The sequence below is a fragment of the Rutidosis leptorrhynchoides genome, chromosome 9 (assembly GCF_046630445.1).
Source record: "Rutidosis leptorrhynchoides isolate AG116_Rl617_1_P2 chromosome 9, CSIRO_AGI_Rlap_v1, whole genome shotgun sequence".
Classification (NCBI taxonomy): domain Eukaryota; kingdom Viridiplantae; phylum Streptophyta; class Magnoliopsida; order Asterales; family Asteraceae; genus Rutidosis; species Rutidosis leptorrhynchoides.
Genome location: NC_092341.1, coordinates 294,685,742 through 294,712,412, shown reverse-complemented (window position 1 = coordinate 294,712,412; position 26,671 = coordinate 294,685,742). Strand labels below are relative to the sequence as shown.

The 26,671-nt window shown below is 38.2% G+C and overlaps 1 protein-coding gene across 1 annotated transcript in view; it reads right to left on the bottom strand.

Moving 5' to 3' along the window:
• Positions 1 to 1,302: 1,302 nt before the first annotated feature.
• LOC139868885 (uncharacterized) overlaps positions 1,303 to 26,671 on the bottom strand; it is a 36,506-nt gene continuing 11,137 nt past the window's right edge. Inside the window, exons 2-3 of the mRNA XM_071857223.1 lie at positions 1,691 to 1,739; positions 1,303 to 1,358 (exon numbers count right to left, since the gene is read on the bottom strand). Of these exons, the coding sequence (XP_071713324.1) occupies positions 1,303 to 1,358; positions 1,691 to 1,739 (105 nt within the window). The remainder of the gene's footprint in view (positions 1,359 to 1,690; positions 1,740 to 26,671) is intronic.

Sequence of the window (26,671 nt, the reverse complement as noted above, 5' to 3'; positions counted from 1 at the left end):
ATCAACACTGACCGGGTTCCATGGCCTTACTTAGCAGAGGTACAGCTTACAACAACCGCTGTGCTTCAGTGTGCACGTACGAAGTTTATATGCTTGGTGACTACACTAGCATGGTCTGGGACCGACAATGTACTAAGGGTCTAGTCAGATGTTTCACTAAGAAAGAGTCCTCGGTCGGAATCTAAAGCTTGATAGACTTACTACAACCGGTGTGCCTCAGTCGATCTTACGTTGTATCCGATAGACTTCTCTTACCAAGGGTTGACACAGATAGTGTACTCTAAATCGGGTTTCGCGACTTTCCAATAATAGAGCCAATAACTACGTTCTATTAGTTGGAAAAGTGATTGAGTTTAAAGCATAATCGGAAAGCATTTCAACAGCATACACAAACCATAATATTATTTCGGCATTATAACTGCTTATATCATAGCATACACTAAAGATAACTACTCGCTAATCATGGCAACAATATCACATAACATAATGATAGAAGACATTATATAAAGATAAGGGATAGAAGTACCAGTAGATTAAACGAGTTCCGAATACAAAAGTGACAACTTCAAGATTCCAGACCGTTCCTAATACAATCTTTGGCGTTCTTCTCCAGGTACTAGGTTTCCCGCACGGATTCGAAGGCCTTGAGAGTGTGACTAATATTGTACAAGAGAGAGAAAGAAGTGAATTGAAGTGTGTGTTGGAATGAATGACAAAGACCCTTTAAATAAACAAGATTTTTGCCTGCAAATGGCTGGCAGACCGTTTTTGGAGGCCGTTTGCTAAGGAAAGCTGTTTATCGAGCCCGTTTGATCTGACCGTTTGGCAGGCCATTTGCCATACTGGCAGGCCGTTTGGCAAGCCGTATGGCAGGCCGTTTGCTGGCCTGGTCAGCCTGATTTTCCTGGATCGTAACTTGTTTTCTTGTCTTTCACCGTTTTCGCTCTAGAATCTTCGTTTTAGCTCCGATTTTCTTGATTCTTTTTGCACCGTCTTCGTAATTACTTGTTCTTCAATTCTAACCGATGAAGTGGGTATTTTGTCGACAAAGTTTGAATCTTCCTTGTTTTTAGGCCTTAATATCGGGGTAAAAACGTGACTTTTTAGCCGATATCAGGGACTTGTAACACCCTGATTTTTTTTAAACACAGCGGAAGTACATATAATTACCAAAGTAACACTAGTTAACGTTTACAAACCATAACTATCAAATCAGCTTAGTTAGAGTATTTACAACATTCCAAAACAACGGTGTTACATAAAAACATAACAAAATCAGAAAACATCAGAGTCAGCTCATAGTCAAACATGTCTTCCAAACCGTTCGCAACACCCGTCATAAGCAGCAGTATCTAAACCTGCAAGGGGTGAAAAATGTGGTGGAATTAGTACAACTGCTAAGTGAATGGATACTATCTAACAGACCAAGCATAAGCAACTGAACATGCAAGGGTCGTAGATATGCTAACATCCTGAACTAGCATACAACAACAACTGACAATATGAAGATCGGCGGCTTGTACGAGCAAACGACTTAGCTGATCAGGCTACAGTCTACTGATAGTCCACTTTAATGAATCCCCTGCATAACCGTCCAGACGCAACACATGTGTCCTTCTATGTTATACTAAACAATCAGTAACATCATGACCCGACCAGGCTACCACGGTCGACCTCACATAAACCCTACCTTGCCGCCTCAGTGGGTTCCCAACATTGCCGCCTCGGTTAGTGTCCAACTAACAGTGCGCACATAAGATCACAGACAATCAATCATGCAATCGTCCTAACTAGCATGCCAATACGTAACTACACATGGCAATCATACTGGATATAAACATAAGAGTAAAGAGTCTGAATAAGTAGCGTGTCTGCTACTTAATACTCTATCCGGAGATAGACCCACTCACCGAATATCAACAACTAGCTCAGATAATCTATCACTGAGCTGCTTCCTTATCCTTATCACCTGAACATAAGGCAAATCAGGTTAGTTTCTGTCCGTTAGTGCTAGACAGTACAATACAGGAAATCAGTAACAAAAGCACCGCTAAAAAGTCTACTTAACACTTATGCATTTTGATAGTGCTCCAAATGAACATATATTTAGTAGCAATATCCTCCCAACATGTAAATTATTTAGTTGTAATTGTCCTATTTTAAGTTGTAATCGTTTATATTAAATAAGTACGAAGACAAAAGGCGAAAACGACGATTTGAAGACGCAAATGACCAAAAAGCTCAAATGTACAAGATACAATCCAAGTGGTTCAATTTATTGATAAGAAACGTCTAAAAATGACAAAAGTACAAGTTGCGGAACGCAAAGTACAAGATATTAAATTATACGAAAGGACGTTCGAAAATCCGGAACCGGGACATGAGTCAACTATCAACGCCCGACGCAACGGACTAAAAATTACAAGTCTACTATACACAAGAATATAATATAATATATAAATAATTATATTAATTATTTATATTTTATATTTATATATAAATTATGTCGACAAGCTAGGAGCCAAAAGTTTGTGAGCTGGATTTTCAAACTCCACGACTCGCGGAGTTTGAAGGCCAAAAACTCCACGACTCGCGGAGCTGCCAAATTCCAAAATGCCTATAAAAGGTCACGAATTCTGCGAGTAAATATAAAATAAATAATAATAATACTCTGTAGTATAATATAAATAAATATATATATATATATATATAATATATATATATATATATATATATATATATATATATATATATATATATAGTATAGATTAGTGTTATATTAGATTAGTTAGGGTTATGTAAAAGTTATTTTACGGGTTTTGAAGTCGAAATTCTGACCGTGTAACACTACGCGATAAATACTCAATGTAAGTTATGTTCTCTTTTTTACATTAATGTCTCGTAGCTAAGTTATTATTATGCTTATTTAATCCGAAGTAATCATGATGTTGGGCTAAAAATATCTAAAATTGGGTAATTAGGCTTTGTACCATAATTGGGGTTTGGACAAAAGAACGACACTTGTGGAAATTAGACTATGGGCTATTAATGGGCTTTATATTTGTTTAGCTAAATGATAGTTTGTTAATTTTAATATAAAGATTTACAATTGGACGTACCTATAAATAACCATATACACTCGATCGGACACGATGGGCGGGGTATTTATATGTACGAATAATCGTTCATTTAACCGGACACGGGAATGGATTAATAGTCACTAAAATTATTAAAACAGGGGTGATATTATGTACAAGGACACTTGGCATAATTGATAACAAAGTATTAAAACCTTGGATTACACGCAGTTGATATCCTGATGTAATTATTAAACAAAGTATTAAAACCTTGTTACAGTTTAAGTCCCCAATTAGTTGGAATATTTGACTTCGGGTATAAGGATAATTTGACGAGGATACTCGCACTTTATATTTATGACTGATGGACTGTTATGGACAAAAACCAGATGGACTTATCAAATAATCCAGGACAAAAAACAATTAACCCAGGGTAATAAATAATCAAAACGTCAAACATCATGGTTACGGAAGCTTAAATAAGCATAATATATTTTATTTCATTTTTCCTCGTACTTTTATTTATTGTCATTTTAATTATTGTTATTTATTTTATATTGTTAGTTAAATATCGTCATTTACTTTACGCTTCGTTTAAAATATAAAATCGACAAACCGGTCATTAAACGGTAAAACCCCCTTTTATATATTATTAATATAATATATTTTGTACGAATATAATTGTTTAAAATATAGTGTGCAATAAGCCCGTTCCCTGTGGAACGAACCGGACTTACTAAAAACTATACTACTCTACGATTAGGTACACTACCTATAGTGTTGTAGCAAGGTTTAGGTATATCCATTTTGTAAATAAATAATTAAAACTTGTGTAAAAATGTATCGTATTTAATAGTTTTTCCTAGTAAAATATAAACTATTTCGTACCCCCACGCTACGACATCAAGTTTTTGGCGCCGCTGCCGGGGAACTTGGCGAAACGCTAGATTTTTAATTTATTTTTGTATAAATATATTTATATATCATTTTAGAAAAAAAATATAAAAAAAAAAAAAAAACCGAAAATGCAAACTCCACGACTCGCGGAGTTTGCAGGCTTAAAACTCCACGACTCGCGGAGCCACCCTGACAGACGCACCCAGAACCCTAATTTGGCATTTATTACGAGTATAATTTAATTATTATTATTAAAACTTAATTAAGTTTATATTTAATACTAATATTTAGTTTTAGTTTTTAAATTAATTTGTATTTTAAATATTAATTAGTATTATTAAATATATATATAAATTAATACTTTTATAAAATAAATAATATAAAAATAATATTTTTATAAAAATTATAATTTTTACAACTTTAATTTTATTTTTATATTTTGTATCTTTTTAATCGTTTAATCGTAATATTGTATATTTATTGTTCGTAGCTAGTTTTAAGTTCTAGTATTTTGCCGTAGCTTATTTTTATTTTTAGATTTTTAGGCTTTGCCGTTAAATCCCTTAAGTGCTATTTCTTTAGACTAAGATTTAGGTGCTTTAGAATTTTGCGACGATTTTAAAATTTTAGTGCCTTTTAAGTCACGACTCGCTACTTTCTTATTTTTATTTTTCGACTTTTTCGACGCGCATTCTTTTTCTTTCTTATTTCTTGGCGCTTTAGTTTTTAGGACTTAGAAATTTTATCTATTTCTTATCTAATATCTCAAACGGAAAGAAAAATTATTTAAGTGGTTAAATTAATGGACGTTGACAATTTTCTGCTTCGTAGTAATAGTTGGATTTGTTAGTGGCTGAGTTGTGAGCTTCCGATTTAAAGGGTTCTGGCTCCCTGCTGCATCTTTTGGCTATTCGAAACGTGGGCAAAAGCAGAAAAGTCTATTAATTGGATAACTTATATAAGTTTTTCTATTTTTATAACTAATAGGATAATTAGTAAATGCACCACATTGTAGCTAAAATTTGGCCATCGCAATAAAATGGAAAATTTTGAAAACAAGGCTATGGAAACTCTTTTTGATATCCAAAATCAATTAAATCAATACTCTCAAACGGGTGTTGATGACAATTCGTTCGATCAATCTTGGATCACGAATGACGAAACAATAACTGGTTGTGAAATCTGTGGAGATTATCACTCAACATGGGAATGTTATTATTATGTTCCTATGGAAAATTACGCACCCACGGAACCTGAATGGAATGATTAAGAAGAATACAATTCAAATTGGGATTATTCCCAAGAATATTTCCAAACTCAACAACCAGTAGACGAGGAAAATTACGTGTCTGAAAATTTATTAGACAATATGAAAATCAAACTCGAAGAACTCAATGCTCAAAATGAACAAATGAGAGAGTTTGTAAACCGGCAAGCTGAAAATCTATCAGACTACACACCTGTTGATCTGAGGAGTATTGTGCAAGAAAATCTCATATCATCGAATTTTGATGAATTCGAGAGCTCCGAAATCACCAATTATCCCGATGATACTTTTTATTCAGTCTTACCAATTTCACAACATATCGACACATTAGCCTCTATCGACGAAATTATCGATCCATCAATGGATAAAGAAGAAGTAAGGGTGACAAATTGGTACTCTTGGGAATACGATAACGTTGAAAATTTTACCCCCGAGGCCAAACCGAACTTCACCATTCCACAACCTTCCAACCCAATATTCTCAATAGACGAGTCATCCACCGGAAATAAACTACGAGCTGTAATAGATAATGACACCTCGAATTTCACCCAATTGGGTAATAGAGGTGAAAACTTTGATCCTGAGAATAAAAGGAAGGAAATATTAGGAATTGTCCACCCTATAGAAATAAGTATGTCGGTGTATATCGATCCATTTGACCAAGAACCAGAAAAGAGACATATCCATTTACTATAAGCTACACTTAAAAAAGAATTAAGTAGTGACGATCGGGTGAGTCTAAACATTAAACCCATTGATATATTATACACCACCCGAAATGTAAATAACTGGCTCACTACTCTAATTCGTGGAACTCATTCTACCGACTTCACATGTCGTCAGCTAAGTGTGGGGAAGTTTAACCCCACTTAACATTAAATTCGGGGTTCGGGTTAGTGCATAACTCGTTAATAAAAATGCATGATTAGGGTAAAAGACGCTTTTTCAAATATTAGTAAACAGTTCAGAAAAGCAGCCGTTTTTGAAAAAAAAGCATGTGTGATAAAACAAGAAGGAATGAACGATGAGGCGCGACATCTATCATTCGACGAGCTTTGTAATTACAAACTGGGTATTTTCAATCACTTTTCTACACTAATCACCCTCATGAATTTATAATTAGAGTCTGATTTCATGCAAATGAGGGCATTGCATGATCTCAAGTGTGGGGAAGGGTTATAAATTCTCTCGGGTTTATACTTGGTTTATTTGCCAAATTTTATGAAAATTTGAAAAATTTTCAACTAAATGAATTTAAAATCATGTTTATATATATTTATGAACGGTGAAAACTAGGTGTTAATACCGAAATTATCGTTACCTCGGAAAGGACATAAATTAAGAAACACCCTAAAACGCTTGAATTCATTTAAAATGGAATAAAGGAGAATAAAAAGGCAAAGAAAGAAACTAAGTGTGGGGAGAATGTACCTAGTTATTCAATTAAAAACTATCTAGCACATGTTTCTGTAAAGTTTATTGCAGATGCTTTTGTTTTGGACTAAATTAACTATTTTACCCGATGAAAGAAAAGAAAAGATGGATCTACACGATGAATCAATTCCATCATTAAAAGGAAGTAAAGTCTTCCGAAAAAGACACGCGCTTCTTGATTTAGGTCAAGAAGTTTTCGTCCAGACCAGCTGTAGGTTGACGAAAAATCTAGAAAAGTCATCACTAAAATCAGCAGGAAATCCACGGACCTCAGCATAAAACAGGGTCGCCAAATGGTCAGACTTATCCTAACCATGAGAGGATCTGTCTTGTAAAATGGGGAGGGCGCCGTGCAAATTAGCTTGATAAGACTAATGAATCAGATCCCCAGAAAGGATAATCTCCTTAAAAGATCAAAAATCAGCTTTTAAGCCTGATATTACTCAATCCTTGAGATTGACCTTAAAGATTGAGAATTCAAACTCATGGAATTCAATGATATCTAAACTCGAGCTTGAACGAGAAAATATTTTGATCAAATTAAAACCGATTTGTTTTCTGAAAACCCATTTTCAATGCGTTCATTACCATTGAACGTAAAATCCTAGGAATTCACCTGGAATTCATTTGGTCACCTGAACCAAATCGGGTGTCAAAATTAAGAACGGTGGTTGCATAGCATGGTCGAAGACAGGACCTTGTGCCAGACCGAAAAATTATAAGGGTGAGCTTTACTATTGCTCCTACAAAGGATAGTAATTGCGTCCGACACGTTATAGACCATAATTAAAAGCATGTCAGGGGACATTGCCTTAACAGTTGCTTGTTCAACGCTTTCCTTTACAACCGGACGGTAGTTTACCGAAAGGTAATATACGGAGCAAGTATACTGGACGTGTTGCTTTCCTAATACAAGGTTAGCAAGTGGGTGACACAAAACCATAAGTTTTGAGCTAAAATTTTTAAATCTGAAACCCACAAAACCCACAAAAACATTTTGCAAACACCGGTGAAGGGTTATTCCGGAAAACTTGTCTAGGATAAAAGCTAGAATGAATTTTCAAAAGATCAAATGTTTTCATAAAGATCCAATTTCCTAAAGGATCTAAATTTTTATAGTCATGTGGGACTGTAAACCACATCGTTACTACCATTGTTCATACCGCCATCTCAAAATCACTAATGTATAAAGTGTGAAGAATAAAGAAGTGATTCGTGTGATGTATTATATTTCAAGTTCTGTATTGCTTGAGGACAAGCAACGTTCAAGTGTGGGGATATTTGATAGTGCTCCAAATGAACATATATTTAGTAGCAATATCCTCCCAACATGTAAATTATGTAGCGACCCCGTCAAATCGTCAAGTGACGGCGTCGTCTACGTATGGTCCCATTACATGGTTATAAGTATTTATAACAAAGTTTGACCGAAAATATGTCGCATACATTTCATAAAGGATGTTTCAATGTTTACAAAAGTAATTCCCAAGACAAGTACATAACAAAAGTTATTGTTCATATGAAACACGTGCGACATAGTTTAAAATAGCCAAAAAGACGCTCCACGTATGCAAGTATACTCGACATCCAATGCAAGTATCAAAAAGTATGTGCGGAAGCATGTATCACCTAAGTTCAAGGACCTGAGAAAAACATAGAGAATCTGTCAACGAAAACGTTGGTGAAATCATAGGTTTAAATAGGTAAATGAGTAAAAGCAAGCGGAACCACAAGAGTTGCAATATTGATAAAGTCATAGTACATTCTAAAAGTTAATATTCATGAGCACCCAATTATCAAAGCTTAACATTCCGTCCGTTGAATACCCCATAAATTAGTGCTAGAACAGCACTGTTTCCCGAAAATATGTTTCATCCGTAGACGGTAGCGAACCGTCAAAGATGAGGGTTGTCAACCCATATGGCCATATAACATAAGTTCTCGCTTACACCATCTGATGTAACTAATGATAATCGGATTGAGGATTTTTGTTCTAAACTCGTATGTAGAATGTTTGTTTTCCCGTTCTTGTGTTCACTTAGTTCAAAAGAATCGTTTATGTTTTCTCATCCCAAAAGTAAGTTTAAAAGAGTAAAAGTGGGACTATGATCTCACCTTGTATGCACGAACCACAAAGTACTTCGACAAGTAAACGTGCAAGAAACAATGCTAGTCTTGACCTAAACAAATAGGTTGTATCAATAACGATAGTCACGAAGGGTCAAAGATGTTCAATTAGTCCTATGGCTCGTTACGACTCGATTAATATAGCACGTGGATCAATTTGTCAAGTTTCATGCACGACACAAGTAGTTAAGCATGTTAGAACGATTGTATAATCGTTTGGTTAAGTTTGACTAAAAGTCAAACTTGGTCAAAGTCAAAGTCAACGGGGTCGGGTGTCCGACAATTTTCTCATGATGAGAAGTCATATACGAGCATAATAGTCAAGTTTCATGGTAAACGGGGTTATAGTAAAGCGGGAAACATTTTTGTGACATGAAAAACAAAGACAAAATGAGCTGGGCAGTATGCGCGGCGCGCTATGGGTTGCGCGGCGCGCACCCAAGTGTAAATCCTGGTCAGAACTTAACCACGAAGGCAAACATCTGGGATTTCTAATTCTGCGCGGCGCGCGGGTATATGCGCGGCGCGCAATACCTGGGAAACATGCAGTTTGCAGAAAAATGGTCCAAGTCACGAACCAAAATACAATTTAACACATCTCATGCACCGAAAACACTTAAAACGCATATCATATATCATTAGAAAGGTAATTTGACAAGGAGAATAACTAAACGCATTTACTCAATCAAAACCAAACAAACTCATATCAAAATCACCATTAATGCTCATCATTTATTACTCCAAGTTCATAAATGCCATATTATGATTCGGGAAATTAATGCACATGTGTAATACGCCGTTTTGAAGATAATCAAGCATACAATACAACTAAACGCAAACAAAACAACATGGCAATCATTCAATGCATCTAAGATTCATTTCAAGTTCATCAAACCCTAAACTAAATTCACCAAATTTCATAATCAAGTTTAGGAGGTTTCCTTAATCAAACTTTACATCAAAATAAAGCTAGTAACACTAGGAGCATAATTAAAACATGAAGTCTTAGCATCTAACAACATATAAACACTCAAATCTCAAGGTTAAGCATGTTATCTTTCAATATGAACTAGTTACATCAAAATAACAAGAACAAGCATACAAATCACATAATCATACTAGACTTGAGCCATAGACACTAATCAACAACCTTTTAACTCAAAAATCTCAAGAACACATAAAATTAGTGATTTTAGAAAGTTACCCAAAATTGATGAAATCGGTATGGAATCGAAGAGGATGTTGCAAGGATTCCAAATATGTATTTTGTTTGAATTGAAGCTTGCTAGAAATTAAATGGATGATGATTCCTTGATGTGGTGAATTGAAAGAAAATGTGAAAGTAGGAGAAGAAAAGAGAAAAGAAAATGAGAAAATGATGAGTGGATGAGGTTGAAGGTTTGACTAGTTGACCTAGTCAAATCTTTGGCCTCTTGGCAAAACTAGTCCCTCAACTTTGAATCGAGTGCGTTAAATTACCTACACAAGATATTTTGAAACGCGTATTAACGGGAGATGTTATAAATATATAACGGAGTTTGAAATAGTATAAAGGAAAAATAAACGGAAAAAGGCGGGATGTTACATTACCTACACCTTAAAAGAAATTTCGTCCCGAAATTTAAGCAGGCGTAGTAATCGTTGTTTCCTCCTCGGAATCCGACGATTCCGGAACCGGGAATAGATGAGGGTGTTTCTTTCGCATTTGATCTTCTCTTTCCCAAGTAAACTCGGGTCCCCTTTTGGCGTTCCAACGAACCTTAACAATCGGGATCCGGCTTTGTTTTAATTCCTTCTCGACGTAGTCCACAATTTCAACCGGTTCCTCCACAAAGTGGAGTTTGTCATTAATAGTGAGTTCCTCGAGAGGGACGACGATATCGGGCTCGGCAAGACATTTCTTCAAGTTAGATACATGAAAGGTAGGATGGACGGAGCTTAGTTGAGGCGGAAGATCCAAACGATACGCAACGGTCCCAACACGCTCTAAGATTTCGAAAGGACCAACATACCGTGGATTTAGTTTCCCACGTTTCCCAAAACGGATGACGCCTTTCCAAGGTGCGACTTTTAACATGACGCGGTCACCGACTTGAAATTCGAGGTCCTTGCGTCTTTTGTCGGTATAGAATTTTTGACGACTCCGGGCCGTCCGAAGCCTATCTCGGATTTGAAGAATCTTTTCGGTTGTTTCGTGAATGAGTTCGGGCCCGGAAATTTGCACGTCACCCACTTCGGCCCAAGAAAGAGGAGAGCGACATTTTCGACCATATAACGCTTCAAAAGGTGCGGCCTTAATACTCGCGTGATAACTATTGTTGTAAGAGAATTCGGCGAGAGGTAAGTGATTGTCCCAAGCTTTTCCAAAATCAACAACGCAGGCTCGTAACATATCCTCTAAGGTTTGTATTGTACGTTCACTTTGCCCATCGGTTTGGGGATGATATGCGGTGCTCATGTCCAAACGCGTTCCCAACGCTTCTTGTAACGTACACCAAAATCTAGAAACGAAACGACCATCTCGGTCGGAGATAATCGATAACGGTACTCCGTGTCGGGCTACGATCTCTTTAATGTAAAGTCGTGCAAGTTTCTCCATTTTGTCGGTTTCTTTCATGGCGAGAAAGTGCGCGGATTTGGTGAGACGGTCAACAATGACCCAAATTGTATCATAACCGCCTGACGTTTTCAGTAGTTTGGTGATAAAATCCATCGTGATCCTTTCCCACTTCCATTGCGGGATCTCGGGTTATTGAAGTAACCCGGACGGTCTTTGGTGTTCGGCTTTGACTTTAGCGCAAGTCAAACAATTGGCGACGTATCTAGCAACCTCCTTTTTGATGTTCGGCCACCAATATTGTTCTTTAAGGTCATGGTACATCTTATTGGCGCCGGGATGAATCGAGTATCGCGATTTGTGGGCTTCGTCTAGGATGAGGTTTCGTAGATCGCCATATCTAGGCACCCAAATTTTTCCCGCGTAATATCGAAGTCCGGTCTCCTTAACTTCGAATCGGGAGACGAGAATGTTTAATAGTTCGCGTGCGATGTTGTTGTCCTTAAGAGCTTCATCTTGGGCTACCCGAATTTGGCTATTAAGGTTGGAGTGGATGGTGATATTCAAAGCTCGGACACGAAGAGGCACCGCTCTTTCCTTTCGACTTAAGGCATCGGCCACTACATTAGCCTTTCCGGGGTGGTAACGAAGCTCGCAATTATAATCGTTCAAGGTCTCAATCCACCTTCGTTGTCTCATGTTTAGTTGCTTTTGATCGAAGATATGTTGGAGACTTTTGTGATCGGTAAAGATAGTACTCTTGGTACCAAGAAGATGATGTCTCCATAGCTTAAGTGCAAAGATGACGGCACCGAGTTCAAGATCATGTGTCGTGTAGTTTCGTTCGTGGACTTTGAGTTGTCGAGAGGCATAAGCAATGACTTTCTTTCGTTGCATTAATACACATCCATAACCGTTTTTCGAGGCATCACAATATACAACAAAATCATCATTGCCTTCAGGAAGTGACAAGATAGGAGCGGTGGTTAGTTTAGTTTTCAAGATTTGGAAAGCGGTTTCTTGTTCGGATGTCCAAACGAATTTTCGTTCCTTGTGAGTTAACGCGGTTAAAGGACGAGCGATTAGGGAGAAATCCTTGATGAATTTACGATAGTATCCGGCGAGACCCAAGAATTGACGAATTTGAGTAGGAGTAGTAGGAGTCTCCCATTTACTAATGGCTTCGATTTTCGCGGGATCGACTTTAATGCCTTGATCACTTACAACATGACCGAGGAATTGAACTTCCTTCAACCAAAATTCACACTTGGAGAACTTGGCATAGAGTTGTTCTTTTCTCAAGAGTTCAAGCACGAGTCGGAGATGTTCTTTGTGTTCCTCTTCGATTTTAGAATAGACCAAAATATCGTCAATGAACACGATAACGAATTTGTCGAGGTAAGGTTTGCACACGCAGTTCATGAGATCCATGAACACCGCCGGTGCATTTGTGAGACCAAAAGGCATGACAAGGAATTCATAACTACCATAACGAGTCCGGAAAGCGGTTTTGGAGACGTCTTCCCCCTTAACCCTTAGTTGATGATAACCCGAACGGAGATCGATTTTTGAATATACACGAGAACCTTGTAGTTGATCAAAGAGATCATCGATGCGAGGAAGGGGATATCGGTTCTTAACCGTCAATTTGTTTAGTTCACGATAATCAATGCACATTCGTAGGGATCCGTCTTTCTTCTTGACGAATAAAATCGGAGCGCCCCATGGTGAATGGCTAGGTTGAATGAAACCACGGTCAAGTAACTCTTGGATTTGACTTTGCAATTCTTGCATTTCGGATGGAGCGAGTCTATATGGTGCACGCGCTACGGGTGCGGCTCTTGGAATAAGATCGATTTGAAATTCAACCGGTCGATGAGGTGGAAGACCCGGTAATTCGTCGGGAAATACATCGGAAAAGTCACTAACAATTGGCACATCTTCGATGCGCTTTTCGTCGGCCTCGACTTTCTTAACGTGAGCAAGAATCGCGAAACAACCCTTGCGAAGTTGCTTTCGAACTTTAAGGCACGAAATGAGATTGAGTCCGGTGCAATTTTTGTCGCCATAGACAATCAATGGTTCACCATTCTCGATAGGAATTCGGATTGCATGAAGATCGCAAAGAATGTGAGATTTATTTTTGACCATCCAATTCATACCGATTATTACATCAAAACTCCCTAATTCCATGGGTATCAAGTCAATTTCAAATTCCTTACCCAAAATGTTCAAAGTACACCCCCGGTAATATATGTCGGCACTTAAGAGTTTTCCGTCGGCCACTTCGATGGAATAAGTAGTATCTAAAGGGTGTGGTGGAGTGCAAAGGGTAGGAGCCAAAGTCTTAGACACAAAACATTTATCGGCACCCGAATCGAATAAGCAAGTGACATAAGTGTTGTTGAGAAGAAACGTACCCGTGACTAGTTCATTGTCATCTCGGGCTTCCTCGGTGTTGATGTTAAAGGCTCGGCCTCGGTTGTTGGGGTTGGCTTTCTTTTTCGGGCATTCGTTCTTATAATGGCCTGTTTGGCCACATTCGTAACAAGTGACCGTTTTTGGAGGATTGGGCCCCTTTCGAGCAACGGGGGCGGCGCTTGTGCAATTGTTGGCCCTATGACCAACACCTTGGCAACGGTGACAAACTAGCTTGTTACATTCGCCGTGATGATGCTTGTGGCATTTGTTGCAAAAAGGTAAGTTTCCGACATAACCCTTCTTGCCGTCGTTGTTGAAAGGCTTTTTGGTGAAGGTGTTGTTGTTGTAGTTGGTTGATGGAGTGGCTTCCCATTTCCTTTTGTTGCCACCCGACTTGTCCTCGGCCTTAGGAGCCGGCACTACGATTTCGTCAACCGTTTCAATTAGTTGGCGAGCCATGTTCATAGCGGCTTGATGAGTAGTGGGTTTGGATGACATCACCCCTTGTTTGATGCTCTTTGGAAGACCGAGCATGTAGAGCTCAATCCTTTGAGATTCGGGGTTAACAAGATTAGGACACATCAAGGATAGTTCGGCGAAGCGTTGATTATAAGCTTTAAGATCGTTTCCGACCGCTTTCAAAGCTCTTAGTTCTTCCTCAAGCTTTCGGGTTTCTTCGCGCGGAAAATATTCAACAATCATCTTTTCCCTTAGATCGGCCCAAGAGAGGGCATGAGCTTCATCGGTACCCACCGATTGAACATAGGTGTTCCACCATGTTAGAGCAATTCCGGAGAAAGTGTGGGTGGAGTATTTGACCTTGTCTTGGTCCCGACAACCGCTTATGCTAAAGACGGCCTCGGTTTGTTCAAACCAACGAGTAAGCACAACCGGTCCCCCGGTTCCATCATAAGTGTGAGGTTTGCACCCCATGAAAGCTTTGTAGGAGCACCCTTCGCTAGAGTTACCGGCTCCTTGGTTATTGTTGTTGTGGTTGTTGTTATTGTTGTTGTTAGACGAGTGACCGGCCATGGCCGCATCCACGGCGGTGGCTATCATGCGTTGTAAGGCTTGTTCGGGAGTTTCATTGCGTCGTACACGGCGAGGAGCCATTGTTCCTTCAAAACAAAAGAATACCGTTGGTTAGTATTCTAAATAATACTAACCGTGATATGGGATAAAGATAGAGAGAAAATTATCCTTGACCCGCCTTAAATTCTTTATGTCATAATGTCGGTATGTTCATATGAGTCACCGTAATATAATTTCCGGGAATTATATTACCCTAATTCATATGTGCATTCGACATTACATCATATAGTCAAGGTGGCGTGTCAATTAAATTATATAACGCAAGATTTAGATAGAATAAGAGTAGATATGAGTAGAAGGGTTAGAGTATAAATGCACAATTTGTCAGGTAATTCCTATGTCAAGTCTATATGCCGGTTGTAGTCTAGACTCACCAATGTACCCTATGACTCGGGGTCGACACCAATGAACTCTAAATCCCTACAACCAAGGCTCTGATACCACTTGTAGCGACCCTGTCAAATCGTCAAGTGACGGCGTCGTCTACGTATGATCCCATTACATGGTTATAAGTATTTATAACAAAGTTTGACCGAAAATATGTCGCATACATTTCATAAAGGATGTTTCAATGTTTACAAAAGTAATTCCCAAGACAAGTACATAACAAAAGTTATTGTTCATATGAAACACGTGCGACATAGTTTAAAATAGCCAAAAAGACGCTCCACGTATGCAAGTATACTCGACATCCAATGCAAGTATCAAAAAGTATGTGCGGAAGCATGTATCACCTAAGTTCAAGGACCTGAGAAAAACATAGAGAATCTGTCAACGAAAACGTTGGTGAAATCATAGGTTTAAATAGGTAAATGAGTAAAAGCAAGCGGAACCACAAGAGTTGCAATATTGATAAAGTCATAGTACATTCTAAAAGTTAATATTCACGAGCACCCAATTATCAAAGCTTAACATTCCGTCCGTTGAATACCCCATAAATTAGTGCTAGAACAACACTGTTTCCCGAAAATATATTTCATCCGTAGACGGTAGCGAACCGTCAAAGATGAGGGTTGTCAACCCATATGGCCATATAACATAAGTTCTCGCTTACACCATCTGATGTAACTAATGATAATCGGATTGAGGATTTTTGTTCTAAACTCGTATGTAGAATGTTTGTTTTCCCGTTCTTGTGTTCACTTAGTTCAAAAGAATCGTTTATGTTTTCTCATCCCAAAAGTAAGTTTAAAAGAGTAAAAGTGGGACTATGATCTTGTAGCGACCCCGACAATTCGTCAAGTGACGGTGTCGGCTACGTGGGTCCCATTACCTGATTATAAGTCTTTAAGATAACGTTTGACCAAAATATGTCGCCTTCATTTCAAAATAAAGATTGTTTCAAAGTTTACAAGAATTGTTCAACCAAAAGTTAAGTTACAACGTTATAAGTACGATTGAAATCTAGGCGACACGGTTTAAAGTAAAGTCAAAAGACGCTCCATGAAATGCATGTATACTCGACATCGGATGCAAGTATCAAATAGTAAGCGGAAGCATGTTTCACATATCGTGCATGACCTGAGAAAAACATAGAAATCTGTCAACGAAAACGTTGGTGAAATCATAGGTTTAAGTAAGTAAGTACAAGTGAACCACAAGATTTGCATCAATGAAATAATAGTAATACATTCCAAAAGTTTGTTTCACGAGCACCCAATTATCAAAGCTTAACATTCCTTCCATTGTATACCCCATCACTTAGTGCTAGAACAAACACTGATTCTCGAAAATATATTTCATCCGTAGACGGTAGCGAACCGTCAAAGATGAGGGTTGTCAACCCATATGGCCATATAACATAAGTTCTCGCTTACACCCGGCAAGTGTAACTAATGATAATCGAATTGAGGATTTTTGTTCTAAACTCGTATGTAGAATGTTTGTTTTCCCGTTCTTGTGTTCACTTAGTTCAAAAGAATCGTTTATGTTTTCTCATCCCAAATATAAGTTCAAAAAGAGTAAAAGTGGGACTATGATCTCACCTCGAGTGCACGAGTATAAAAGTACTTCAACAAGTAAACGTGTGCATGAAAGTTGCTTAGCCTTGACCTAAACAAGTAAGTTATATCAATTAACCGGTTACGACACAAGGTCGGGTGAAATGTGTTCAATTAGTCCTATGGCTCGTTACGACTCGAATAGTATAGCATGTGAATCACGTTGTCAAGTTTCATGCAAGAATCAAGTATAAAAGCATGTTAGAACGATTGTAATAAAGTTTGAGTTGACATTTCAAAACCTTACCATTAGAAAGGAAATCTTATTACGTTTCCAACGATATTTGATTCATCGAAAACGGAGTTACGGTCAAAAAGTTATGGCCAAAACAAGTTTGCTGAAGTTCGGATGAAACAGGCAATTGTCACGGCGCGACAAATTGCTCCGCGGCGCGACAAATGCCTATGTTGAAGGTCAGAAAGCTTGAAAAACATGTTCTAAAATCACCCTTTGGGCCACGGCGCGACAAATTGCTCCGCGGCGCGACAATGGCCGTGGCCTGGTCCCTGGCCTGTTTCACTTGTTCAAGGCTTGGTAAAATTTCAAACAAACGCAAAACTCAAACCGTAAACAATTAGGAAGCGTATCTTATACCGTTGGAAAGCTCTTTTGACAAGGAACACAACTAAACATGTTTCATCAAACAAAAACAACATTTTCCATAACCGATTTCTCGTCAAGTGATCGTTTAAAAGTCCATTTTCAAAGTTTCAAGTTCATCAATTGCATTTTAAGTTTCGGGAATCCAATTTACACATACGATATGCCGTTTCGAAGGTAATTAAGCATACATTACAACTAATCACTAACAATTAACATTCCATGGCATTCAAGCATCAAAAGTTCATGTCAAGAACTATCAAACCCTAGTCAAACATCACAAAATCAATATTCATGTTTTTGAAGTTTTCTTAATCAACCTACGCATCAAAACGAAGCTAGTGATACTAGTAACACAATTAAAACATGCACTTTAACAATCTAACAACATTAACTCATCCAAAATCAAGGATTAAGCAAACCCATTTCAAGTTCATGGTAGTTACTCCAAAAACAACAAATCGAGCAAACCAAACATATATTCATGTTAGACTTGAGCCATAGACACTAACTAACACCATTTCAAATCAAAAACACGAATTTAGAGAAATCTAGAGTTTTAGAAATGTTACCCAAACGAGATGAAGTTGGTATCAAATTGTAGAGGATGAAGAGAGGATTCCAAATATGTAATTTGTTTTGTTGTAAGCCTCCTAAATCGAATTTAGATGATGAATGATTGAATTGGGTGTTGTGTGTGTGTTCTTGCTAGAGAGAAAGAGAGATGAGGGAGATGGATGAAAATGGATGGAGGAGGTGAAGTGGTTGACTAGTTGACCTAGTCACCACTTTGCCCACTTGTCAACTTAAGTCCCTCATGTTTGTAGTCGGGTGCGGGAATTAACCAAACGAATATTTTTAAAACGCTCGAGTAAACGGGTGATGTCAAAATTAAATAGCGGGAATATAATGAACGTTACTCACGGAAACTATTAATTTAAATACGAAAGATTATGTTTTAAAAAAAAGACGGTGTTAAAATTAAATTTAACGGAAAAACGCGGGATGTTACATTATCCACACCTCAAAAGAAATTTCGTCCCGAAATTTAGTTGGAAGTAGTAGTTGTTGAATCTTCCTCGAGATCTTGCGTTGCCAATTCTACGAGTGAGGGAGAAGTACGTTCTAGGGTATTTCAACGAATTTTGACGGTCGGGATCATACGATGTTTTAAGGTTTGGCTTCACGATTTATGGTTTCAACCGGTCCTCCTAGGAAGTGAGGGTTATCGTCGATAGTGAGTTCATCAAAGGAGATAACAAGTTCTCGTTTCGCAAAACACGTCTTTGAGTTGATACATCGAATGTAGGATAAACGGAGACCCAAAATGAGTCGGAAAAGTCTAAACGGCTAGCGACGGGTCCAAAACACCCCAAGAATTTAAAGGATCAAAATATCGCGGATTTAGCTTCCTACGTTTCCCGAAACGGATTGCACCTTTCCAAGGTGCGACTCTTAACGTGACGCGGTTTCCCACGTGGAATTTGAAATGTTTACGTCTAACATCGGCGTAGCTCTTGGTGATTACGAGTCGCGTAGGGTTTTACCTGAATATGAATAAATTTTCTCGGTTACTCATGAACAACCTCGGCCCCGGTGAATTGATCATCGTTTACTTGGTTCGACAAGGGAGAATGACGTTTCCGGTCACATGTGGTTTCAAAAGGAGTGACGTTAAAACTTGAATGAAAATCATTGTAGTACGAGGATTCGGTTAAAGGAAAATACTTTTCTCAAGTAAATTTGAAGTTGGTAATACAAACTTGTATTATGGTTTCCAAGGTTTAAATCACATGTTTGTTCGGTCCGTCGGGTTGTGGATGGTACGCGGTACTCATGTCTAAACGCGGTCCCGAGGCTTCTTGTAAAACTAGAAGTGAAACGAGTATTTCGATACGGGATAATTAACAAAGATACACCGTGTTAGAATAGAATCTCTTAAGATATGTTTGAACGAGTCAGTTAGGGTTCGAAAAAAATGTTCGTTAGGACTATTCACCCTCGTGGCGAATACTTATGTAATATGAGGAGTTTCTCTATCCATGGAGAAATGTTACAAGGAGTTTCTTTAAACGGAAATGCGAACGGTAAAGATAGTAGTGAAATGAGGACTTAGAATAGGATGAGTTTACATCTCGAGGTTGCCATAACGTGCCTCTAGTTGTCAAAAGTTGAAGTCTGAAAGAGAAACGAGGTAGTACACGTAGTTGTATAGTTCGGGGTTGAATAATAGTTGACCGATTATCAGAAACACAAGGGCGTTACGTCAAAGAAGAGTGAAGTATCGTTGGATTGTGTGTTATCTTAAATCCCAGTAATATCAGACGGTGACGGTGAAATAACAGAGGTAGGTAGTGTGGTACGGGATGACGAGAAAATTGATCGGATCCACAATTTAGTATTCGAATTCTTCGTGCAAAATAACGAATTTTAGTTATGTTGATTTTTGAGACGAGAGAGTATGCCTTTCGGCGTTCAAGTAGAAATATTTCCATGTTTGAGTTCCATCTAGTGCTATACGCATTTAGCTAGGAAGGTTGGTGTGAAGAATCACATTCAAGGCTCAGACATGAAGAGGTTTAAAGTTTTCCTTAGTGAGTTAACGAGTTTAAAAGTCGTGTAACACGAGAAAAGTCAGGAATGAATCTTCGGTAAAAATAGACGAGATCTAGGATTTTACGAATACAAGTCTGAGTTGAGAGAGTTTCATGATTACGTGTGGCTTGATTTCGAGATTGATTGTAATGCCTTGACCATTAACATCATGGTCTAGAAAATTTGACTTCGTTTAACAGAAATTCTCACTCGGAGAATTTGGTATAGAGTTGCTCTTTTCTCAAAAGTTCGAGACTAAGATGGTGATGTTGTTCGTTTTCCTTCTTTACTTGAATGAGTTAAGATGTCATCTATAAATACGATAACAGATTTGTCTAGATAAGTTTGCATACGTGGTTTAGGAGGTTCATGAATACGGACAGAGTCCTAAATAAATCGAATGGTACTAAGAGAGATTTACAACTAACGTTGCGAGTTCGGAAAACTCGTCTCCCTTAACCCCCAATTGTGGATACGAGGAAGAGGGTATCGGTTTCCAATCGAAAATTACTTAGTTCACAATATTCTATACATAATTGTAGGGGAAAAATTTCTCCTTAACAAATAGGTTTCGAGCTCCCTAGTTCTATAGGCGTCAAGTCATAATTCTTAACGTATATCCTCCAATAAAATTTATAGGCTCACAATATTTATCCATTGGTCGCTTAAATTGCCTAAGTAGTATCTAGGGGAAAAAGGTGGAATGTAAAGAGTACAAGTCAAAGCCTCGGTTGTAATACATCTAGCGGTAACCGAATCGAATAAGTATGAAATATATGGTTTGTTGTGAAGGAACGTACCCGTGACTAGTCCATCGTCGTCTCGGGCATCCTAGGTGTCGATGTTGAAAGTTCAATGGCGTGCGTTGGGGTTGATTTTCTTATTTGGGCACACATTCCTAAAATGACCCGGTTGGCCACATTCGAAGCAAGCACCCGTTCTGTGTGCGTTGGGCATCTTTCGAGCGACGGGTCCTTGGCGCCGGTGGCGAAACCTGCCACATCCTTCAAAGTGATGCTTGTGGCATTCGTTACAAAAAGGTAGTTTTCCGGTATAGCCTTTCTTGTCGTTGGAGGCGAAAGGCTTCTTGGCGGGGTTGTTGTTATTGTTGTGGTTGCTTGATTGAGAGGCTTCCCATGTTCTTTTATTGCCGCTCGATTGGTTCTCGATCATGGGTGCCGGTGCTTCCATTTCAGTTACCGTTTCTAAAGTTTGGTGGGCCTTTGCTAAAGCTTCTTGTAGGTTAGTGGGTTGGGATGCCATTACCCCGTGTTGAATGCCCTTAGGGAGGCCATCCATGTAAAGTTCGACTCTTAGTGATTCGGGAGCCATGAGATTCGGACACATTGAGACTAGTTCGGTAAACCGTTGATTATAAGCTCCGAGGTCATTCCCGACCGTTTTCAAATTCCTTAGCCCTTGCTCGAGCCTTCGAGTCTCGTCGCGCGGGAAGTATTCGGTGATCATTCTTTCTCTTAATTCGGCCCAAGAGAGTGTAAGGGCTTCATCGATACCCACTGATTGTACGTACTTGTTCCACCACGAGAGAGCAATGCCGGTGAAAGTGAGGGTGGAAAACTTGACCTTATCTTGGTCTCGACAGCCGCTTGTGTTAAAAACGGTCTCTATTTGTTCAAACCATCGGGTGAGAGTAACCGGTCCTCCGGTTCCATCGAAAGTGGGAGGGTTGTACTTCATGAAGTTCTTGTAGGAGCAACCTTCGCTTGAATTACCGGCTCCATGATTGTTGTTGTTAGAAAAGTGATCGGCCACGGCCGTACCCACGGCGGTGGTTATCATTCGTTGAAGAGCTTGTTCAAGAGTTTCGAGAGGAGTGTTGTGTTGACCTTGGTGAGCCATTGTTCCTTCATGACACAAGAATATCGTTGGTTAGTATTTTCAACAATACTAACCACAGTATGGAATAAGGATAGAGAGAAAATTTTCCTTGACTCGCCTTAAATTCTTTACGTCATAATGTCGGAACGTCCATGTGAATCACCGTAATATAATCCCGGAAATTATATTACCCTGATTCTCATGTGCATTTAACATTACTTCATAAAGTCAAGGTGGCGCATCAACAAAATTTATCAACGTAAGATCAAGATCGAATACGAGTTAGATATGATAGAAGAGTTCGAGTATAAATGCACAATTTGTCAAATAATTCCTACTTCAGTCTATATGCCGGTTGTAGTCTAGATTCACCTATGTACCCTATGACTCGGGGTGGACACAAATGAACTCTAAATCCCTACAACCAAGGCTCTGATACCAACTGTAGCGACCCCGACAAATCGTCAAGTGACGGTGTCGGCTACGTGGGTCCCATTACCTGATTATAAGTCTTTAAGATAACGTTTGACCAAAATATGTCGCCTTCATTTCAAAATAAAGATTGTTTCAAAGTTTACAAGAATTGTTCAACCAAAAGTTAAGTTACAACGTTATAAGTACGATTGAAATCTAGGCGACACGGTTTAAAGTAAAGTCAAAAGACGCTCCATGAAATGCATGTATACTCGACATCGGATGCAAGTATCAAATAGTAAGCGGAAGCATGTTTCACATATCGTGCATGACCTGAGAAAAACATAGAAATCTGTCAACGAAAACGTTGGTGAAATCATAGGTTTAAGTAAGTAAGTACAAGTGAACCACAAGATTTGCATCAATGAAATAATAGTAATACATTCCAAAAGTTTGTTTCACGAGCACCCAATTATCAAAGCTTAACATTCCTTCCATTGTATACCCCATCACTTAGTGCTAGAACAAACACTGATTCTCGAAAATATATTTCATCCGTAGACGGTAGCGAACCGTCAAAGATGAGGGTTGTCAACCCATATGGCCATATAACATAAGTTCTCGCTTACACCCGGCAAGTGTAACTAATGATAATCGAATTGAGGATTTTTGTTCTAAACTCGTATGTAGAATGTTTGTTTTCCCGTTCTTGTGTTCACTTAGTTCAAAAGAATCGTTTATGTTTTCTCATCCCAAATATAAGTTCAAAAAGAGTAAAAGTGGGACTATGATCTCACCTCGAGTGCACGAGTATAAAAGTACTTCAACAAGTAAACGTGTGCATGAAAGTTGCTTAGCCTTGACCTAAACAAGTAAGTTATATCAATTAACCGGTTACGACACAAGGTCGGGTAAAATGTGTTCAATTAGTCCTATGGCTCGTTACGACTCGAATAGTATAGCATGTGAATCACGTTGTCAAGTTTCATGCAAGAATCAAGTATAAAAGCATGTTAGAACGATTGTAATAAAGTTTGAGTTGACATTTCAAAACCTTACCATTAGAAAGGAAATCTTATTACGTTTCCAACGATATTTGATTCATCGAAAACGGAGTTACGGTCAAAAAGTTATGGCCAAAACAAGTTTGCTGAAGTTCGGATGAAACAGGCAATTGTCACGGCGCGACAAATTGCTCCGCGGCGCGACAAATGCCTATGTTGAAGGTCAGAAAGCTTGAAAAACATGTTCTAAAATCACCCTTTGGGCCACGGCGCGACAAATTGCTCCGCGGCGCGACAATGGCCGTGGCCTGGTCCCTGGCCTGTTTCACTTGTTCAAGGCTTGGTAAAATTTCAAACAAACGCAAAACTCAAACCGTAAACAATTAGGAAGCGTATCTTATACCGTTGGAAAGCTCTTTTGACAAGGAACACAACTAAACATGTTTCATCAAACAAAAACAACATTTTCCATAACCGATTTCTCGTCAAGTGATCGTTTAAAAGTCCATTTTCAAAGTTTCAAGTTCATCAATTGCATTTTAAGTTTCGGGAATCCAATTTACACATACGATATGCCGTTTCGAAGGTAATTAAGCATACATTACAACTAATCACTAACAATTAATATTCCATGGCATTCAAGCATCAAAAGTTCATGTCAAGAACTATCAAACCCTAGTCAAACATCACAAAATCAATATTCATGTTTTTGAAGTTTTCTTAATCAACCTACGCATCAAAACGAAGCTAGTGATACTAGTAACACAATTAAAACATGCACTTTAACAATCTAACAACATTAACTCATCCAAAATCAAGGATTAAGCAAACCCATTTCAAGTTCATGCTAGTTACTCCAAAAACAACAAATCGAGCAAACCAAACATATATTCATGTTAGACTTGAGCCATAGACACTAACTAACACCATTTCAAATCAAAAACACGAATTTAGAGAAATCTAGAGTTTTAGAAATGTTACCCAAACGAGATGAAGTTGGTATCAAATTGTAGAGGATGAAGAGAGGATTCCAAATATGTAATTTGTTTTGTTGTAAGCCTCCTAAATCGAATTTAGATGATGAATGATTGAATTGGGTGTTGTGTGTGTGTGTTCTTGCTAGAGAGAAAGAGAGATGAGGGAGATGGATGGAAATGGATGGAGGAGGTGAAGTGGTTGACTAGTTGACCTAGTCACCACTTTGCCCACTTGTCAACTTAAGTCCCTCATGTTTGTAGTCGGGTGCGGGAATTAACCAAACGAATATTTTTAAAACGCTCGAGTAAACGGGTGATGTCAAAATTAAATAGCGGGAATATAATGAACGTTACTCACGGAAACTATTAATTTAAATACGAAAGATTATGTTTTAAAAAAAAGACGGTGTTAAAATTAAATTTAACGGAAAAACGCGGGATGTTACAGATCTCACCTTGTATGCACGAACCACAAAGTACTTCGACAAGTAAACGTGCAAGAAACAATGCTAGTCTTGACCTAAACAAATAGGTTGTATCAATAACGATAGTCACGAAGGGTCAAAGATGTTCAATTAGTCCTATGGCTCGTTACGACTCGATTAATATAGCACGTGGATCAATTTGTCAAGTTTCATGCACGACACAAGTAGTTAAGCATGTTAGAACGATTGTATAATCGTTTGGTTAAGTTTGACTAAAAGTCAAACTTGGTCAAAGTCAAAGTCAACGGGGTCGGGTCGGGTGTCCGACAATTTTCTCATGATGAGAAGTCATATACGAGCATAATAGTCAAGTTTCATGGTAAACGGGGTTATAGTAAAGCGGGAAACATTTTTGTGACATGAAAAACAAAGACAAAATGAGCTGGGCAGTATGCGCGGCGCGCTATGGGTTGCGCGGCGCGCACCCAAGTGTAAATCCTGGTCAGAACTTAACCACGAAGGCAAACATCTGGGATTTCTAATTCGGCACGGCGCGCGGGTATATGCGCGGCGCGCAATACCTGGGAACCATGCAGTTTGCAGAAAAATGGTCCAAGTCACGAACCAAAATACAATTTAACACATCTCATGCACCGAAAACACTTAAAACGCATATCATATATCATTAGAAAGGTAATTTGACAAGGAGAATAACTAAACGCATTTACTCAATCAAAACCAAACAAACTCATATCAAAATCACCATTAATGCTCATCATTTATTACTCCAAGTTCATAAATGCCATATTATGATTCGGGAAATTAATGCACATGTGTAATACGCCGTTTTGAAGATAATCAAGCATACAATACAACTAAACGCAAACAAAACAACATGGCAATCATTCAATGCATCTAAGATTCATTTCAAGTTCATCAAACCCTAAACTAAATTCACCAAATTTCATAATCAAGTTTAGGAGGTTTCCTTAATCAAACTTTACATCAAAATAAAGCTAGTAACACTAGGAGCATAATTAAAACATGAAGTCTTAGCATCTAACAACATATAAACACTCAAATCTCAAGGTTAAGCATGTTATCTTTCAATATGAACTAGTTACATCAAAATAACAAGAACAAGCATACAAATCACATAATCATACTAGACTTGAGCCATAGACACTAATCAACAACCTTTTAACTCAAAAATCTCAAGAACACATAAAATTAGTGATTTTAGAAAGTTACCCAAAATTGATGAAATCGGTATGGAATCGAAGAGGATGTTGCAAGGATTCCAAATATGTATTTTGTTTGAATTGAAGCTTGCTAGAAATTAAATGGATGATGATTCCTTGATGTGGTGAATTGAAAGAAAATGTGAAAGTAGGAGAAGAAAAGAGAAAAGAAAATGAGAAAATGATGAGTGGATGAGGTTGAAGGTTTGACTAGTTGACCTAGTCAAATCTTTGGCCTCTTGGCAAAACTAGTCCCTCAACTTTGAATCGGGTGCGTTAAATTACCTACACAAGATATTTTAAAACGCGTATTAACGGGAGATGTTATAAACATATAACGGAGTTTGAAATAGTATAAAGGAAAAATAAACGGAAAAAGGCGGGATGTTACAAATTATTTAGTTGTAATTGTCCTATTTTAAGTTGTAATCATTTATATTAAATAAGTGCGGAGACAAAAGGCGAAAACGACGATTTGAAGACGCAAATGACCAAAAAGCTCAAATGTACAAGATACAATCCAAGTGGTTCAATTTATTGATAAGAAACGTCTAAAAATGACAAAAGTACAAGTTGCGGAACGCAAAGTACAAGATATTAAATTATACGAAAGGACGTTCGAAAATCCGAAACCGGGACATGAGTCAACTATCAACGCCCGACGCAACGGACTAAAAATTACAAGTCTACTATGCACAAGAAT